General features: G+C 39.9%; 1 protein-coding gene across 1 annotated transcript in view; it reads right to left on the reverse strand.

The window, feature by feature from the left end:
• CD99L2 (CD99 molecule-like 2) overlaps nt 1–20,290 on the reverse strand; it is a 53,150-nt gene extending 32,860 nt beyond the window's left edge. The window contains exons 1-2 of the mRNA XM_008588515.1: nt 20,263–20,290; nt 6,709–6,774 (exon numbers count right to left, since the gene is read on the reverse strand). Coding sequence (XP_008586737.1) covers nt 6,709–6,774; nt 20,263–20,290 — 94 coding nt within the window. The remainder of the gene's footprint in view (nt 1–6,708; nt 6,775–20,262) is intronic.
• Nucleotides 20,291–21,355: the final 1,065 nt, after the last annotated feature.

Below are 21,355 nucleotides of genomic sequence, written 5' to 3' on the forward strand. Positions count from 1 at the left end.
GGGGGGGGGGGGGGAGAAGACATATCAAGTACAATTCCTTGAAGTTGATATGACAAGCAAACAGAAAGGACTTTGTTGAGTGGGAGGGAAGAGAGGGAGGAGGGAGGGAGGTTTCGTTAATGGGCCACAATAATCAACCACATTGTATATCGACAAAATAAAATTTAAAAAATAAATAAATAAATAACTAGAAAAAGAGCAAAAGTAAACCTAAAGTAAACAGATGAATAAAATACTAAAGATTATAGAAGAAATAAACTAGAGAATAGAAAAATAGAGAAAATTTTTTTTAAAAGTTCTTTTAAAAGATCAACAAAATTGATAAATCGTTAGCAGACTGACGAAGACAAAAAGAGAGAAGACCCAAATTAGTAAATTCAGGAATTAAAGAGAGGACATTACTACCAACTTTACAGAAATTAAAAGGATTATAAAGGAATACCTTAAACAATAATAATCCAATAAATTAAATAACCTAGACGAAATGGATAATTTCCTATTAACACACAAACAACCAAATGTGACTCAAAAAGAAATAGAAAATATGATTAGACTTAACTAACCAAAAAAACCTCCCACAAAGAAAATTCCAGGACCAGAAGACTTCACTGGTGAAATCTACCAAATGTTTAAAGTAAAATCTACACCAATTCTTCTCATATTCTTCCAAAAAATACAAGACAACAGAACACTTCCCAACTCATAATTCTATGAGGCTATTAGTACCCTAATAGCAAAGTCAGACAAATACACCATTAGAAAAGGACGAACCTATGACCCTTATGAATATCAAGGCAAAAATCCTAAACAAAATACTAGGAACCCAAATCCAGCAGCATATTAGAATTATACACCATGACCAAGAGGGACTTATTCCACGAATACAGGGTTGGTTCAACATAATACAACTAATCAATGTAATTTCCCATATTAATGGAATGAAGGGAAAAAACACATAGTTATCTCAATAGATGCCAAAAAGGCATTTGACAAAAGTTGACACCATTTCGTAATAAAAATACTCAATAGACTAGTAATAGAAGGGAATTTCCTCAACTTGATAAAGGGCATCTTTGAAAAATCTGCAATTAACATCATACCTAAAGGTGAAAGACTAAAAGCTTTCCCTCTGGGATCAGCAACAAGACAAGGATGTCCACACTCACCACTTCTATTCAACACTGTAGTGGGACTTCTAGGCAGGACAATTAGTCAAGGGGAAAAAAAAAGAAAATCATCCAAATTGGAAAGGAAGAAGTCCAACTAACTCCATTCACAGATGACGTGATCTTACACATAGAGAACACTAAAGAATGCACACCAAAAAATAAAAAAAATAAAACTTACAGCTAATGAGTTCAACGTTGCAGAGTATAAAATCAATATATGAAAATCAGTTGTATTTCTATGCACTAGCAATAATCAATCCAAAAGGAAAAATAAGAAAACAATTCCTCTTACAATAGCAATAAAAAGAATAAAACTCTTAGAAATAAATTTAACCAAGGAAATGTAAAGGAATGTACACTAAAAGCTACAAAACATTGTTAAAAGAAATTAAAGAAGACGTAAATAAATGGAATGAAATCCCACGTTCAAAGTTTACGAGACTCAATATTGTTAAGATAGCAATATTTCCCAAGTTAAACTGCAGATTCTATGTAATCCCTATCAAAATCCCAACTGCCTCTTTTGCAGAAATGGACAAGCTGATCCTAAAATTCATATAGAATTGCATGAAACTGAGACAAATCAATCTCGAAAAAAGTTAAACTGGAAGAATCACATTTCTCAATTTCAAAATTTACTAGAAAGCTACAGTGATCAAAACAGTGTGGTAGTGACACATGGATGCATATATCAATCAACATTATAAGATTGAGAGTCCAGAAATAAACCCTCATATTTATGTTCAACTGATTTTCAATATGGTGACAAGACCATTCAAAGGAGAAAAGACAGCCTTTTCAAAAAATAGTGCTTGGACAACTTGATTGCTACATGCAAAAGAATGGTGTTTGTTTTAGTCTGTTTTGTGCTGCTATAACAGAAACACCTGAGACTGGGTAATTTATAAAGGAAAGAAGTTTATTTGGCTTATGATTCTGGGACAGCTGCATCTGGCGTGGACCTCAGGCTGCTTCTACTCATGGAGGAAAGTGGCAGGGAGCTGGTGGGTACAAGCAGATCACATGGTGAGAGGAAGCAAGAGAGGAAGCAAGAGGTGCCAGGGTCTTTTTAAGCAACAAGCTCTTGTGGGAACTAATAGAGCAAGAACTCATTCATTACTCCCCCCTCCCCCAGGGAGAGCATTAATCCATTCATGAGGGATCCGCCCCCATGACTCAGTCAGTTTCCAACACTGCCACAGTGGGGATCAGATTTCCCCATGAGTTTTGGACGGGACAACACATCCAAACTCCAGTGTTGGACCCCTATTTTACGCCATATACAAAAATTAACTCAAAATGGACCAAAGACCTAAAAATAACATCTAAAACCATAAAACTCTTAGAAGAAAAAACGGGTAAATCTTTGTGACCTTTGATTTGGCAATGGATACTTATATATGACACTCAAAACATGAGTGACAACAACAAAGTAGGTAAATTAGTCTTCATCAAATAAAAACTTTTGTGAATCTAAAGACATTATCAAGAAACTAAAAAGTCTACCTTCAATATGGGAAAATACTTGCAAAATCATATCTGATAAATGTATAAAAACATCATTAGTCATTAGTATTTAGGGAAATGCAAATGAAAACCATGATGAGGTTCCCCTCACACCCAGTAGGATGGCTATAATAATAAAAAATAATTGGCAAGCATGTGGAGAAATGGAAACCCTCATACACTGCTGGTGGGAATATAAAATGGTTCAGCCACTGTGGAAAACATTTTGGTGGTTCCTCAAAAAGTTAAAGGTAGAATGACCATGTGAACTAGCAATTCCACTCCTAGGTATATACCCCAAAGAATTAAAAACAGGTATTCATACAAGTACATGTACGTAACATTATTCACAATGGCCAAGTGTCCATCAGCTGATGAATGGATAAACAAATTGGGGTACATCCACCTGCTCAGCCAGAAAAAGGAATGAAGCACTGACGCATGCTACAAAATGGATGTGCCTACAAAACATGACGCTACATGAAAGAAGCTAAACAGAAGAAGTCATGTACTGTATGGTTCCATTTATATAAAATGCCCAGAATAGATAAATTCATAGATATAGAAAGTGGGTTGAGGGGTGGGAAGAATAAGGAGAAACTGCTTAATGGATAAGGAATTTTACTTTGGAGTGATGGAAATGTTTTGGAACTGGATAGAGGCAGTGGCTGCACAATACTGTAAATGTGTTAAAATGTCACTGAAAAAATGTAGGTCAAAGGATACGGAGTAGCAGATATGTAGGATAAACAAATCTAGATACTTAATGTACAATATGAGGATTATAGTTAATATTATATTTGGAATTTTTGCTAAATACATAGATTTTAGCTGCTCGTGTCTATGTGAGATAATGGATGTTAACTTGCTTCACTATCATTAACGAATTTGCTATCTATATGTATTACATCATTTTGCATACCTTAAATATACACAATAAAATTTATTTTAAAAAAATAAAATGGTTCATTTTATACTATATGTGTTACCTTGATAAATTAATTTTTTAAAAAGAGAGGGTCGGAAAAAGTGAGCACATCACAAGTGCATGTATATTCTCTCACAGTTCAGTTTTAGTATTAAGTATATTCTGAAGTTGAAAAGATGAAAAGGGTTTTCCTTAAAATGATCACGTTTGTGCACTACTCCTTGGGAAGGCTCTGAGTCCCCTAATGCATACCTCAGTGTGAAGACCACACCAGTACACGGGTTTTTATGGTAAGAGAACCACATGTGATAACCTGCTATCATTTTATATATAAATATATATATGTATTTAACCTAGCTCATCAGTTTAGAGATTTCATGTCTATAATTTCCTTTTGACTCAGCACCTGTAGAATGAAGGGGTGCAGCTTACCTGTCTAAAGGAGGCTCTTTATGTATATCTATATTATGGTGATACAGATAGGTGGGAAAGAGGAATCATGTTACTGAGCCCGTTATCTAAGCAACTTTCAGAAAAGCAATTGCCACTTACGTAAATATTAGCTTAAAATGTACATGACTCAAACAGCTCTTGCATAAAAATATTTGTTTACCCATCTTCAAAAAAGTAACTGACTATAAATATAAAGGTTTATTTTCAGACTCTCAATTCTGTTCTATTGATCTTCATTATGCCAATACCACACAGTCTTGCTTACTATAGCTTTGGAGAGTTCTGCCCTGCCATGCACAATTTTTGGAAGAGTCTGGTTTCTCTGTAGATCTGCAGGTGACAGTTCAAGAGAAGACGGTCCTCACATGCATGTAGATCCAGTTGCTCTGTCAGAGACTGAACCTGAAGTGATGTAGAACATGAGCTTGGACTTATGCTTTTTTTAAAATTTATTTTAGAAACTATTAACTACAGATTTTCTTGTCATGAGTCTTTGGGATTTCTTATCATTCATAATTGAGATGAGGAGAGTCTAACTACTTACCAAGGACTAAGAACAGTAGTAGGTCAACTTCATGAAAGCAGTAAGCTCTTAAAGTAAACCAGTTTCTGTCAAGTCTTCCTCAAAATGACAAATTTGGAAAGGATTCATAGCTGCTCAGCAAATGCCTCCAGCAATATGGCGCTCCCATCAGGAGTGATTCTCTATAATATGGTGCTGCACCAAAACAACAAAAAAACCTGGTAGTTTCCCCCAGGTGCATTTTCACGATGGTGCCTTCTATGGCCCAAATGCTTGTGTTCCACCCAAATTCACATGTTGATTCCTAATCACCAAAGTGATGGTATTAAGAGGTGGGGCCTTTGGGAAATGATTAGGTCATGAGGACTCCAACCTCATAAATGGGATTAGTGCCCTTACAAAGGAGGCTAGGGGCAGCCCTTTTGCCTCTTCCACTATGTGAGGACAGCTAGAAGGCACCATCTATGAAGTAGAGAGCCTTCACCACACACTGAATCTACCGGCACCTGGATCTTGGACTTCCCAGCCTCCAGAACAGTGAGAAATAAAATTTCTGTTGTTTATAAGTGGCCCAACCTAAGGCATTTTGTTATAACATAGTGCCCACAGCACTCCTAGGAAATGGGGACATTCATAAGAAGTTTTACTGGCAAAAGCAGAAGTGTGTTCCCTCATGAGACAATTATACACAGAGAGAAAAAGGGAGACATGGAAAACACGGGGGGAAGAGGGGAGTTGAGGAAAATCCTGAAAGCAACATGGATGAGTCTTGAAAACATTATGTTAAGTGAAAGAAGCCAGACATAAAGCCCGTATACTAAAGAATTCCACTGATATAAAATGTCCAGAATAGGGAAACCTATGGAGACAGAAAGAGATCAGTGGTTGCTTGGGGGTGAGGGGTGGGAACAGGAATAATTGGGGGATTGAAGAATGTTAGGTAAATGTTAGGTAAAGGGTTTCTTTCTGAAGTGATGAAATTGTTCTAAAATTGACTATAGTGATGGTTGTACAACCTTGTGGATATGCTAAAAAACATTGAATCGTACACTTGAAATGGATGAATTGTAGGGTATGTGAATTATATCCCAATAAAGCTGTTTAAAAATCCTCCAGGAGCTTCCTCTTACATTCAGGATAAAAGTCACCACTGCACCCTATAAGATCTTCTTTTCTCCAACATTCTCCACTCTAGTCACGCAGGCTGCCTTGCAGGCTCCAGGTGAGCCCAACTTGGGTTTCCACATCGTTGGCCTCGAAGGCTCTTTGCCTTGTCCTTGCACATCACTTTTCCTCAGAGAGGCCTTCATGACATGAATGAGCATGAAGAAAATTATGGTAAGTGAAATAAGCCAGGCACAGAAAGAAATACTGCATCTTCTCACTCATGTGTGAGCTAAAGATTAATTAATTAATTAATTAAGTTGAACTTTTATAAGTAGAGAGCAGAACTGTGGTTACTAGAGGCAGAAAAGGGGAAAGGGAAAAGGAATAATGAGAGGTTGGTTAATGGACACAAAATGACAGCTAGATAGGAAAAATAAGTTCTATTGGTGCATGGTAGTGCTAGGCATCTATAATTAACAATAATTTTTTGTATGGTGTCAAATGCCTAAAAGGGAGGAGCTTAAATGTTCTCATCACAAAGAAATGATAAATTTTTGTGATAATGAATTTGCTCAGTAGCCTGATTTGATCACATGTTATATACATGTATTAGAATATAACTCTGTAACCCATAAATGTGTACAATCAATGTTTCAATTAAATTAAAAACACATACACAAAAGAAATAAAAAAAGGGGAAACAAATCACTTATTTACTTCAATGTGCCTTTTTCTGAGCTAGGGAAGACATCCTTAGAGGACATTGCTGGCATGTTACACCAGTAAAGGCTATGACTTGAGCTAGAAAAAATGCTATATCAATTATTATACATTGTTAGGTATTCTCAAACAGGATTTTAAATATTCAGATTTTCTTTTAAATAATACAACTTATGATAACCATGTTTTACCTGATCAAGTGAAATACAGGCCACCTTTTGTTTTCCTTGAATGTGTATTCTGAATGAGTGGTACATAACCATATTGTTTGCTTTTAATAGTTTATTTGATTTACTACTCACGCTTTACTGAGGAAGTTTCTCTCAGTGCATCCTCCAGATAAAAATTATCACCGAAGTCCCCAGATCCTAAAAATTAAAAAAAAGATAAATTTAACTATCTTTGCATGAAACAAAATACTGTAATACTCTTGAAGTGTCACTTCCCATTAAAAAGAAAAAGGATGGATAAAGATTCTATGCAAATGGAAACCAACAGAGTGGGGAGTAGTTATACTTATACCAGGCAAAATAGACTTTAAGTCAAAAACTGTTAAAAAAAAAAAAAAAAAAAGACAGAAGATCACTATATAATGGAAAAGGGGTTAATTAATCAAAAAGTTATAACATTTGTAAGTATATACGCATCCAAAACTGAAGCACTTAAATACATAAAACAAACACTAATAGATCAGAACAGACATAGACTGCAGTACAATAATGGGAGACTTCATGTCCCACTTTCAACCTTGGACAGATCCAGAAAGAAAATCAATAAGAATACATACATCAGACTTGAACTATACTTTAGATCAAATGGACCTAACAGATATTTATAAAACATTCCATCCAACAGAACAGAATACACATTCTCCTCAAGTGCACACAGAGCACTCTGCAGAATATACCATATGTTAGGCCACAAAACAAGTCTTAAGTTTAAGAAGACTGAAATCATATTGAGTATCTTTTCTGGCCAGAATGGCATGAGACTAGAAATCAATAATAGGAGGAATCTTGAAAAACTTACAAATATGTAGATATTAAACAACATATTCCTGAAAAACCAATGGGTCAAAGAAGAAATTAAAAGGGAAATTAAAAAACATTTTAAGACAAAAATGGAAACAAAACATACCAAAATTTATGGGATACAACAAAAGCTGTCCTGAGAAGGAAATTTATACAACAAGTGGCTACAACAAAATAGAAGACAGATCTCAAATAAACAAATCACATTTATGCCTCAAGAACCTAGAGAGAAAAAAAAAAGAAAAACGTAAGCCCAAAGTTAGCAGTAGGAAACAAAGATCAGAGAAGAAACAAACAAAATAGAGACTGGAAAAAAAATATAAAAAGATCAAGATACTAAAAGTTGGGTTTTTTTTTTTTTAGGCCGGCCCGTGGCTCACTCGGTAGAGTGCAGTGCTGATAACACCAAGGCCACGGGTTCGGATCCTATATAGGGATGGCCGGTTTGCTCACTGGCTGAGCGTGGTGCTGACAACACCAGGCCAAGGGTTGAGATCCCCTTACCGGTCATCCTTTAAAAAAAAAAAAAAAAAAGTTGGGTTTTTTTGAAAAGAAACAAAACCAACAACCTTTAGCTAGACTACAAAGAAAGAGATGACTAAAGCAAAATCAGGAATGAAAAAAGACATTACAACTCATACCACAGAAATATAAAAGATCATAAGGAAATTACTATGAACAACTATACACTAACAAATTGGATAACCTAGATGAAAAGGATAAATTCCTAGAAACACAAAGTCTACCAAGACTGAATAAGGAAGAAACAGAATATCTGAACAGACCAGTAAAGAAGAAGGAGATTGAATTAGTAATAAAAAGTCTCCCATCAAAGAAAAGCCCAGGACCTGATGGCTTCATTGCTGAATTCTACCAAACACTTGAAGAAGAACTACCACCAATCCTTCTCAAACTCTTCCAAAATATTGAAGTGGAGGAAACACTTCCAAACTCATTTTATGAGGCCAGCATTACCACATACCAAAGCCAGATAAGGACACTACAAGAAAAGAAAATTACAGGCCAATATCCCTGATGAACACAGATGCAAAAATCCTCAAAAAAACAAAAACAAAAACAAACAAACAAAAAAACCCCACACCAAACTGAATTCAGGGCTGGCCCATGGCTCACTTGGGAGAGTGTGGTGCTGATAACACCAAGGCCACGGGTTTGGATCCCTATATAGGGATGGCTGGTTAGCTCAGTTGGGAGAGCGTGGTGCTGACAACACCAAGTCAAGGGTTAAGATCCCCTTACTGGTCATCTTAAATAAAAAAAAATCCTGAATTCAACAGAACATTAAAAAGATCATTCACCATGATCTAGTGGGATTTATCCCTGGGATGCAAGGATGGTTCAACATACATAAGTCAGTAAATGTGAGACACCACATCAACAAAATCAAGAACAAAAACCACATGGCCATCTCAATAGATGCAGAAAAAGCATTTGACAAAAGTCAACATCTGATCATGTTCTCAAAAAAATAGTTACAGAAAGAATGTACCTCAACGAAGTAAAGGTCACATTTGACAAGCCCACAGCTAATGTCATACTCAATGGTGAAAAGTTGAAAGCTTTTCCCCTAAGATCAAGAACAAGACAAAGATGCCTACTCTCGCTGCTCCTATTTAACATAGAAGTACTGGAAGTCTCAGCCTAAGCAATTAGTCAAGAAATAGAAATAAAAGGCATCCAAATTGGAAAGGAAGCAGTGAAATTGTTTGCTGATGACATAGCCTTACATAGAGAAAACCCTGAAGACTCCACCAAAAAAGCCCCTGTTACAACTGATAAATTCAGTAAAGTTGTGGGTTACAAAAATCAACATACAAAAGTCAGTAGTATTTATGTAGACTAACAACAAACTATCTGAAAAAGAAATTAAGAAAATAAGCCCATTTACAATAGCATTAAAAAATACTTAATAGTAAATTTAACCAAGAAGGTGAAAGATTTGTACAGTGAAAACTATGAAACACTGATGAAAGAAATTGAAGACACAAATAAATGTAAAGATATCCCATGTTTATGATTGGAAGAATTAATATTTTTTAAATGTCTGTACTACCCAAAGCAATCTACAGATTCAACCCAATTCCTATCAGAATTCCAATAGCAATTTCAAAGAAATAGAAAAAAAAATTCTAAAATTTGTATAGAAATAGAAAAGACTAATCACAACAATTCCTTGAACTTGTTAAGAAAAGTGAACAGACAGACGTTGATGTGGGGGAGGAAGGGAGAAGAGGGAGGGAGGAAAAGGAGGAATTGGTAAAGGGACATGAAAATCAACTACACTGCATACTGATAAATTTAAATAAATAAATAATGTTAAAAAAAAATAGAAAAGACTCCAAATAGCCAAAGTAAACTTGAGAAAAAAGGAAAAAGCTAGAGGCATCACGTTACCTGGTTTCAAAACATTTTATAAAACTATTATAGTCAAAACAGCATGGTATTTGCATAAAAAACAAATGCACTGACCAATGGAACAGGATAGAAAGTCAGAAATAAACCAAAGTATGTTTGGTCAATTGTTTTCAACAAAGATGCCAAAAACACACAATAGGGAGAGAACAGTTGCTTCAACAAATGGTGCTAGGAAAACTGAATATCCACATACAGAAGAATGAAACTGGATGCTTATCTCACACCGTATACAAAAATCAACTTAAAATGGATAAAAGACTTAAATATAAGACGTGACACTGTAAAGCTACTAGAAAAAAAACATAGGGGAAAAGCTCCACTACACTGGTCTGGAAAAAATTTCTTGGCTAGGACCCCAAAAGCACAGGCAATAAAAACAAAAATAGACAAATGGAATCGTGGCAAACTAAAAAGCTTCTGCCCAGCACAGGAAACAATTAACAGAGTGAATAGACAACCCATGGAATGAGAGAAAATATTTGCAAACTATACATATGATAATGGGATAATATCCAAAATATATAAGGAACTCAAACAACTCAACAGCAAGAAAACAAATAACCCAATTTAAAAATAGGCAAAGGGAGCCTCTGGTCAAGATGGCGGAATAGACAGTCCCCAGCGTCACTCTCTCCCATAAATCAACCAATTTACAACTATAAAAAAGCAACAACAGCCAAGCTGGTGCTGCTAGAGCTCAGGGGAAGAGGAGGAGAGACCTACCGAGTACATGAAGGTGGGAGAAGTCACCATGAGAGAAAGAAAAAACGACTCCAACCACTTCAAATCCTGGCCATTTCCAGGCTGAAGCTGCTGAGCGCATGGAGCAGGAGCTGGCAAAAGCTGCAGCTGTACCCTTCAGATGAAGTTGCTTAGAGGTGGCAGGAGAGAAGAGGGCCTTGGTGGCCTCCCCAGGCCAGCAATACCACTAATAGGGTTCCCATGGACCCACATAGGACTGAAGAGCCATAACAACTGAAAAAAAGGAGCCACTCAGAGGCCAGTGAGTCATTGCAAGGGACTGGCAACTGTCCCATCCCATGGGAAGTGTTTGCAGCACAGGCAATAGGTTAGACGGGCCTACCGAGGGAATGTTGGGGCACAGCTAGGACAGCTGACCTGCCTCCTAATCAGCATAGGACCACTCAGAGGAGACTGGTCAGGAATACAGAATTGCATGGGGTGCAGTTTGATGTAAAGACTCAGGCCCAGACCAGTGTTTCTATACAACCCAGGTGCACCAGATTTCACTAGAACTGGAAGTACCTATAAAGTCAACCATTAAAACCTGAGCTGCACAAAAAGCCTTCCCTAGGGAATCAACAGCAAATCAGCAATTTAGCTCAACCACAGGGCTCAAGTACTGGTCCCCCCAGGAAGTTCCCCCATTTTAGAAGTCAGCAAAGGACAGCAAATTAGTTCCAGTGCAGAGTTTGAGTGGTGGGATCAGCAAATAATCCAACACAGAACTGAAAGAAAAAACAAAGTACCCACAAGCAGAGACAAAGTTTGATATTAATTAGTAAAGGTCTCATTTCACCAAAGAACACCTAGAAAGATTGAAAGTCCCCTGGGCTACTAAGCCAGAAAGAGTGGAGGGCTGGGGGCCTCAGCCATGCCCCCTGACACCCACAACCAGTCCCAAGGGTGGGGGCCAAGGGCCTTGGCCACATCCCCCTGACAAGCCCAACCACCCCATCAACGACCACTGAGCTGATGTAGGAAGTTCCCCAGGCTCTCCTGAGCTGGCGTGTTGGGGGGCCTTGGGCCTCAGCCACATGCCCCCAACATGAGCAACCAGCCCAGTGATGATCACTGAGCCACCTCAGGAAGTGCCCCAGGCTCTCCCAAGCTGGGGTGGTAGAGGGCCAAGGGCCTAGGCCACATCCCCCCCACACACCTGCAGCCAGCCCAGTGGCAATCACCAAGCCACAGCAAGAAGGGCCCCAGGTTCCCAAGCTGGGGAGGTGGAAGGCAAGGGCTTTTGCCACACCTCCCTGACATCTGTATCCAGCCTGGCCATTACCAAGCCACCACTGGAAGCCCCCCAGTCTCCCCTATGGGAACGTGGGGGGTGCCACAGGCCTCAATCCTGCCCCTCCTCCTTCCATCCCATTTCCTTCCCCTTTCCCCTCTCTGCCTCCTTCCCAACTTCTCTGCAACATCATAGAATGTAAAAAAATATTAATACAATTTTTAAAAATAGGCAAAGGATCAGAGTAGACATTTCTCAAAAGATTACATACAAATGACCAATACATATATGAAAAAATGCTCAACATCACTAATCACCAGGGAAATGCAAATTAAAGCCACAGTTGAGATATCACCTCAACCTATGAGAATGGCCATTTTCAAAGAAAGGAAAGATAGGTGTTCGTGAGGACATGGAGAAAAGGGAAACCTCGTACACTGTTGGTGGGAACGTAAATTAGTATACCCATTTCGGAAAACAGTATGGAGGTTCCTCAAAACACTAAAAATATGACCACCATATGATCCAGCAATCCCATTTCTGGGTATATATCCAAAGGAAGTAAAATCGGTATGTCAAGGTGATATCTGCACTCCCATATTCATTTCAGCTTTATCCACACTTGCCAATATTTGGAACCAACCTAAGTGTCCATTAACAGATGACTGGATAAAGAAAATGTGGTACATATACACCATGGAATACTACTCAGCCTTAAAGAAGGAAATTCTGCCATTTGCAACAACATGGATGAGCCTGGATAGAACTATATTAAGTGAAATAAACCAGGCTCAGAAAGACAAATACTGTATGATCTCACTTACATGTGGACTCTAAAAAAGTTGATCTCATAGAAACAGAATAGAAAGGTGGTTACCAGAGGCTGAAAGGAGGGGGACGGGGACAGGTAAGATGCTCATCAAATGGTACAAAGTTTCCGTTAGACTGGGAGAAGAAGTTTCAGTGATCTACTGTACTGTATGGTGACCACAGTTAATAATAATAGAGTGTATATTTCAAAATTGCTTAAAATACAGTTTTAATGTTCTCACCAAATCCCAAACTGCGTTATAATTGTGAGAAAAACATCAGATGAACTGCAACTGGGGGGCGTTGTACAAAATACCTGACCAGTTGTCCTCAAAACTGTCAAGGTCAAAGCCAAAGGAAGCATGAGAAACTGGCACAGTCTGAGAAGCCTAAGGAGACATAATGACTGAAAGTCATGTGGATTGAACTGGATCCTGGAATAGAAAAGGACTTTAGATAAAAACTAAAGAAATCTGAATAAAGTATGGATTTTAGTTCATAATAGTCTATCAATATTGGTTAATTCATTGTGACAAACATACCATGCTATGTAAAGTGTTAACAATAAGGGGAACTGGGTAGGGAGCATGTGGGAACTCTCTGCACTAGCTTTGCAAGTTTTCTGTAAGTCTAACTTGTAAAAATAAAGTTGATTTTAAAAGATCAATTTCCGGGCTGGCCCGGTGGCGCACTGCTACAGTGCGCTGCTTGGGAGCGCGGCGGCACTCCCGCCGAGGGTTCGGATCCCACATACAGACCGGCCGCTCACTGGCTGAGCGAGGTGCGGGCGCAACACCGAGGGTTGCGATCCTGTTGCCGGTCCCGGTCCCGTACGGGCGCAACAGTGAGGGTTGCGATCTGTTGCCGGTTACGAAAAAAGACAAAAAGGAAAAAAAAAGATCAATTTCCTACGGCCAAAAAAAAAAAGTTAAGAGTAACCACTAAATGAAAAGATATAGGACATACAACCTTGGAACCATTCAAGAAAGAAAAAAAAAATGAAAGGATAACACTGATAACCAAAACTCAATCAATCCAATGAAAGTTACCAAAGGGAAAAAAGAAGAAACATGTGAATGTTAAATGAAATCAGCCCAGCACACAAAGAAATACCGCGTGGTCTCAGTCACATGCGGAAGCTAAAAATGTTGATCTCATAGAAGTAGAGAGTAGAATAGTGGTGACTAGAGACTAGTTAAGGGGAGAGTGAGAGGGTGATGGGCAGAGATGATCCGTGGATACACAACAGTAGAGAGACAGGAAGAATAAGATCGCGTGTTCTACAGCACTGTATAGAAACCACAGTGGACAACAAATTATTGTATAACTTCAAGTAGCTAAATGAGAGGATGTTCAATGCTCCCAACACAAAGGGGTGACAAATGTTCGAGATGATGGAAATGCTAATTACCCTGATGTGATCACTGCACACTGTATAAATGGACCCAAATGTCACATTGTACTCCATAAATATATACAATTATCATGGGTCCATTGAGAAAAAATAAATTAAAAAGAAGAAAACAATCTCAGAGATAGAAGGAGTTAAAGGTTATCAGAAACTGGGGGGAAAATGAGAAGTTATTGCTTAATGGGTGTAGGGTTTATGTTTTGGGTGACAAAAAGGTTTTGGAAATAGATAGAGGTGGTGGTCACAAAGCATTATGAATGTAATTAACTCCACACAATTGTATGTTTAAAAATGCTCAAAATGGCAATCCTTATGTTGTGTATCTTTATCATAATAAAAGAAGAAATTTGTTTAAAAAGATACGAACTTTAACATAGAAACATGTACAATCACATCACTGAAAAATGAGTGTAAATGTGCAAAATCTCCTATTAAAAGACAAGTGGAATTAAAAGATATCTAATTATGCTATTGAGAAAATATGCACGTAAAACAAAATAGCAAAAAAAAGTAGAGAATAAAAGCACAGAGAAATATGTATCAGGTAAATGCTAATAGGAAGGAAACAGATGTGGTGATATTGATATAACAAGACAAAATTCAAGACCCAAAGCTCTAAGTGGGAAAAGAGCAATATTTTAGGGAATAAAGCATTTAATCCACCAAGAAAAGTCCCAGCATTTAATAACCTAGCATTTAGGGCCGGCCCGTGGCTCACTTGGGAGAGCGTGGTGCTGACAACACCAAGTCAAGGGCTGAGATCCCCTAACCGGTCATCTTTAAAAAAAAAAAGGCCATTATTAGGACAATTAGCAAAATTTGAATGAGGTCTGTGGACCAGATGTTCATATTGGATCACTGTCAGTTTCCTGATTTGATGGAAGTACTGTAGTCAGGAGGAGGGTGTCCTTTTTTGTAGGAAATGCACTGAAATGTATTGGGGGTTGGTGATGGGACATTGGGTAACCAACTTACTCTCAAGTGGTTTAGGGAGAAAATAAAACAAGTTCCTTATACTGTACTTGCAAGTTTTCTGTAAGTCTACAATTATCTCAACACTTAAAAATTGAAATATGCATAGTTTTCAACCCAGCAATTCTATTTCTAGGTACCTGTTACAGAAAAAATGCTTGAAACATGTACCCAAAGAAGTACGTACAGGGATGCCCACTGCAGCACTGCTTACAGGGCCACACGTGCAGCAAAGAGGAACGGTTAAATGGAAGATCGTTCTCCGACACAGGGAAGTACTGTGTAGGTGTGAAAAAGAATGGGACAAGCCCATATGCACTGACGTGGGAGCAATCTCCAAAACACAGTATTAAATAGAGCAAGGCACAGAGAAGTATTTTCCCATCTCTCTGTGTGTGTATATCTATATGTATTTCCATAACAATATTCTGGAAGTTTACGCAGGGAAACTGGTCATGTCAGGGAATGGGAACAGGGGTCGGGGGAAGGGAAAAGGAGCATTTTACCATTAATTTAAACCCTTCTCTGCCATTTTTTGTTTGTAATCATGTACATGCATTTCTCTAATAATAAGCAGTAGTTGTTCCGTATCAATTCCTCCCAAACCATAAACCTATCATCCCACTGGGACTTCCCTTCAAAACCTAATCTCTGCTTTCTCGCCCAACAATTGTGAGAGTAGGTTTCTCCCAATAACATCTGGAAGAAGTAATAAGACGTTTTAGCCTCAGTCATTCCCCCACTGTTTGCTGATATATCTTGCTACGTATCAATAGGCAAAGAGTTAAGAGTAACGTACACAACTTTGTAGTATTTATTAATCCCTCGTCGACCTTGGATTCAATAGACCCAAACCACCTATGGATAAAACCATTCAATCTCAATCTAGATCCTGAGCTACCAAGTCTTCAAAGCCTGCAAACTGTGAAACCTTCCATGGCTGCTAAAATCATGACAGGAACATTCTCGTGAGAGATACCATACCTCAAGTGATGTAAAACAGGGCCATGTGCTATACCCCCTCATGCAATCTATAACTAAACAACTCAGTTTGGATGCAGGCGGACAGGAATTCTCTGCGTTAACGGCACAGGCTCACCCTCTGGTACCAACACACATTAAAAAGCAACTGATTCGGGCCGGCCCCGTGGCGCACTGCTACAGTGCGCCGCTTGGGAGCACGGTGGCGCTCCCGCCGAGGGTTCGGATCCCACATACAGACTGGTTCCCGCTCACTGGCTGAGCGAGGTGCAGGCGCAACACCAAGGGTTGCAATCCCGTTGCCGGTCCCGGTCCGGTACAGGCGCGACACTGAGGGTTGCGATCTGTTGCCGGACATGAAAAAAGACAAAAAGGAAAAAAAAAAAAAAAAGCAACTGATTCACCAAAGGCTCAATTCACAACCCCCAATCCCTGTACCTAGTGGCCATCGCTCAAGTAATCAGCAGAAAGAGTTACCTCATTCCACTGCAGAGGGCCACAAAGAGTTTCTTTTAACAGAAGCAGCATGTACTGAGCTGGTAATTCGTGTCTGAAATGTCCTTTACAATAGGGTAAAACTTTGGAAATGTTACCCATGGACTACTGCGTGTCCTTTAGAAGATCCACTTAGTGAGAAAAGTACTGCTTCTACCCAAAAGGAAAAAAAAAAAAAAAGCAACTGATTCACCAAAGGCTCAATTCACAACCCCCAATCCCTGTACCTAGTGGCCATCGCTCAAGTAATCAGCAGAAAGAGTTACCTCATTCCACTGCAGAGGGCCACAAAGAGTTTCTTTTAACAGAAGCAGCATGTACTGAGCTGGTAATTCGTGTCTGAAATGTCCTTTACAATAGGGTAAAACTTTGGAAATGTTACCCATGGACTACTGCGTGTCCTTTAGAAGATCCACTTAGTGAGAAAAGTACTGCTTCTACCCAGAGACACCCCAGTGGCCAGTGGCCATCCTGGAGCAGATTTTGTCTCTTTGGGAGGGAACACAAGCTTGACCTCATATTGCAACCTGACCCACCAGGATTGGCATCTAAAGCTAAGGGTGCATTTTAACGAAGGCTGCAAAACAAGGCACAGCAGGCCCTTGTTAGAGAATTCCGTCATGAGCTGGCTGTGATCCAGCACCTGCCAAAGCCTTGATTGAAATGTCTGATCCTTGAGAGAGACCGTCTGATGGGTCCCTTAAGTAGCCTTTCATTTGGATTTGATTAATTAAGCACTCCCGCCTCTGTTACTGCCACACCACTTAGTTCATCCCGAGAGCACGCCCATTCCAATAAAGTGTTTATGTGCGTCTTCTCCCTAGACCTGCCCTGGCCAACATGGTAGCCACTTGCCATGTGTAGCTGTTTAAATTAAAATTAATTAAAATTCAATATTTTAGAATTCAGTTCATAAGTTGCACTAACCACATTTCAAGTACTCAATAGCCACATGTAGCTGGTGACTATTGAGTTGGACAGCTTACATAGAGAACATTTCCATCACTGAGGAAAGTTCCATAAGAAGCGCTGCAACAGACAGTGAGCTGCTTGAAGCAGGGACTGGGACTTGGTCATCTCCATGCCAACACCAAACACAGACCTGGCAGCAAGGAGGCATTCCCTAAAAGTGTCTTCATCTTGACCACCCAAACTGCCTCCACACTGCGAGAGTATCTCCAATCTGTGCCCACAGAACTACCAGTACACAGTACCTCATAGTACTTTGTGATAAAATCCACGGGTTTCATGCCAAGAGCAAACTCATCTCTGTAGAGGAATGAGTCTGCTGCCTGCTGCTGGATTAAGAACTGCAGAGGCAGCTGAGACCCCTAGTTGCCAAAGATTTCAGAGGCAAAGTCAGGACTCAAGCATGGAGATCGGCGCCTCTCAAGTGGCTGGTTACATCTATCCCCCTGCTCTCTACGGATGGTTTTTATTCTACCTTTTTCTTTTGTTCATGTAAGCAGTTTTCAATTTTTTTTTTTTTTTTTTAGAAGAGGGCCCAGTATAATTCCTATGTGAATATATATAAATACTCACCTAAACTGCTTTTGCAAATTTTAAAATCTTGACCCTTTTCTGTGGATGAATAAGAATACCAGGGACATCTTAGTCTGATAAACTGCAGGTGCATCATCTTGGGATTTTCCATTTGTCTACCTTAATGGAGGTTCCATAAGTATCCACACTATATGTAAGTTTGTCCAGGAAAGCCACAATGCCACTCACCTGCCTGTCACCCAGGCTAGTGCCTGCATCTACACAATGCCAAGGAAATGGAGCTACTTTCCAAAAGGGAAACCGATTTGGTCAATGGTGAGACCATTAAATGCCAGGAAAACCCACTCACTATAAGATGGACCAGAATCAAATTCAGACCTGAGGAACCAAGTCATGACCCAGCAAATATGACTGTGACACAAGCCTCTTGATTGCTTGGGTTCAAGGAATAAGACTAAGATCAGCCCAATGGATTGAGCTACTGACGGAGGGGCACGGTGCGTAGCTCGATTTACCCTGAAATGAACCATGTAATGAAGACGCCCCACCATAAAACGATAGAGACCTCACGTGATGCAGCTGCCTGTAAAGCCTTGCATTTCCCCTGCCCACCGGCAGGGGGCCACTGGGGCTGCGACTAATAAAAGGAAAGTCTGCAGATCAGAAAAACAACTTCACACCTCCCTGCCCACCTCGGAAACATTCCTGAACACTGCTTGTGGGAAACCTATGCGACAAAATCACCGGCAAGTACGGTCAGTTTTACCAATGTCTCTTCGGTGAAAATAATTTCTCTCCCTCAGCACAAACAAGTAGATATCCTTTGTGCTAGAGAGGGTAGAAGCAAACCAAAAATGCTAGTTCTGTTAGTCCCCAATTTCCCAGAATTTCTGCACCATTTTAACTCTTGTTACCTCAATCTAGATTTGAACACATTTGTCTTGATAAATTTATGCTTTTACACCTCAAAGCATGCTGAGTAATTAATATCCTCTGGATTAGCTAAGCACTGCAGCACTGCAAGGAAACACGAAAACGGCTTTTCTCTTACTCTGATTACTAAATGGATTTAGCTATGGCCACCTGAGCTCCAACTAGTTTCATGAATAAATTTAAAGGGCTCCCAGAGAGGACTATAATGACACATTCGGTCCAAAACAGCCACCACCATCAATCCATGTGCAGTGGCCACTGAGGAGCTGGACCCAGGCCACTGGCTTACAGGAATTCACAGGGCACACCTCGTTCCAGCCACCCTCTCCAGAAAGGGAAACTTGGTAAGCAAGGGATTGGTTCAATGCAGACACCACAGCTCGCAGTCTTTTTACATATTTCCAGGAAGTGTCCTATGTAGCAGCTAAAACGTGGGGGATGGTTTGTTTGTTTTGTTTTTTTTACAAATGGCATAAGTCACTTTGCTGCTGAGTTTGAAATTGAAAGGACAATTTCATTCTTCCTTTCTACACAGAAAGGTAAATGTCTATCATGGATCTGGGCTTTCTTTTCGGGGTGATAGAAATGTCCTAGAATTAGTCGTGATGGCTGCATAACACAGTGAGTATATTTTTTAAAACACTGAATTGTAAACTTAAAAATGGGGAATTTTATGTTTTGTGAATTATATTTCAATTTTTAAAAAATGGAGTAGCTGTCTCCACATACTGTCCCTGGCGTTCAGCTCTGTGTGGGTAGTACTCTGGGACCTCAGAAATCAGATGCCCTTTTTATAGGTGGGAACCCAAGGGCCACAGCAGTTAATTATCAGCAGAAACAGAAATGGTCCCAAAGCCAGAAGGTGCGAGGTCTTGTCCCAGTTTGCCACTCACTGAGTGGGGGTCCTGGAGCAAAAACTTGACCCCATAGGAGTGACCTGTTCCCCATATGTAAAATAAAGAGATTATATGTAATTATTCCTCTCCCCACAGAATAAGGGGATGACATTACAGAAATAAAACCACCAATGACAAATAAGGTGCTGTCACGATGTGTCAGGAGGCTTAAGGTCTTGCCATAGCCCTATGACAAGAGGCACACCACTCTTAGGGCCACAGGTTCTATGAAACAGTGCAAGACACTAAGTGCTTTGCCGAAGGTGACACTACTCGTGTCACATGAGAACTGGGGCCCGAGGCTTCCCAACTCTGGTCCAAGGCTGTTTCAGGACAACACATCAGGATATTAGTACTGGTGACCAGCTTTGGGGCCAAACAGCCTAGATGCAGATCCCAGCTCTGCCACTCACCAGGAGAGACACCTTGGGCAAGGGACATGACAGCGCTGTGCCTCAGTTTTCACATCTGTAAAATGGAGATAGACTCTGCTGCTGTGGGTTAATGTGAGGATTACATGGTCATTACATGTAAAGTGTTTAGCACATATCTGATACATAGGAATCTCTCGAATGTTAGCTATTATTATGTTTGGTACTAAGCAGAATCCACTAGTAGATCCACTGATAAGTAGAAGGCCCTCAATAAACATGTATAAGTAAACAGCTTATGAGTCATATTAACATATTCAAAAGCTTAATAGATGCAGAGAGAACAAAGACACATCCCGATCTAAACTCACTCACTATCTGATGAGCTTTAACATTCTACTGATGTGACATAAGCCTGGGAAACCGAGTCATAAGAATGTCAGTGATTTAGACAAGGCCATCCCAAAACACTTCTAAGCCAGTCTCTTGACTAATAATAAATGCACATAGCATTTCCTTCCCCGGCAGCCAACATAAACACACACACCAGTGGATTTCTGTGTCATTACTTAAGTGAGGTGAGCAGTGTGTCTGATTGATGTTGCATATATGAAAATATCCAAATCGGAGCCAGGCGGAGTGGAACGGGACCTCAGAGATCATCTCGTACAACCCACTCATTTTAGAGGTGAAGAGAATCCATTAAAATGCTGACTTTTCACGTTTTGTTTCAAGGTGGTTACACAAAAACTGGAGACTCTCATCATAAGACAGCACATTTTGCAGCCCAGATGCGTCTGGATGAAGCCTAGGTTGCATCCTGGGCCACCAGAGAGCCGGCCTGGACAGAGAGCCTCATCTAACCCAGACAGCCTTGCAGGCAAAGCAAAGCAATCACACCACACCGTCCAGCACTAGCTAAGGCCCTGCCGGTCCGTACTCATAAGCAGACTCGGAGGTAGAAGAATCCCAGTCCATGCCCACCAGGCCCCATCAAGATTTCAGCCTTGCCACCAGGCCAGGCCAAGACAAAGAAAGTCTTCTCCTGTATGTCCCTAACCCAGACCTTTCTCCCGAACTCCAGTCCTGTGTCCTGCTACCCAAGGGAGGTTTCCACAGCTCCTCCAAGGAAACG

The sequence above is a fragment of the Galeopterus variegatus genome, unplaced genomic scaffold, assembly GCF_000696425.1.
Source record: "Galeopterus variegatus unplaced genomic scaffold, G_variegatus-3.0.2 Scaffold4870, whole genome shotgun sequence".
NCBI classification, from domain to species: domain Eukaryota; kingdom Metazoa; phylum Chordata; class Mammalia; order Dermoptera; family Cynocephalidae; genus Galeopterus; species Galeopterus variegatus.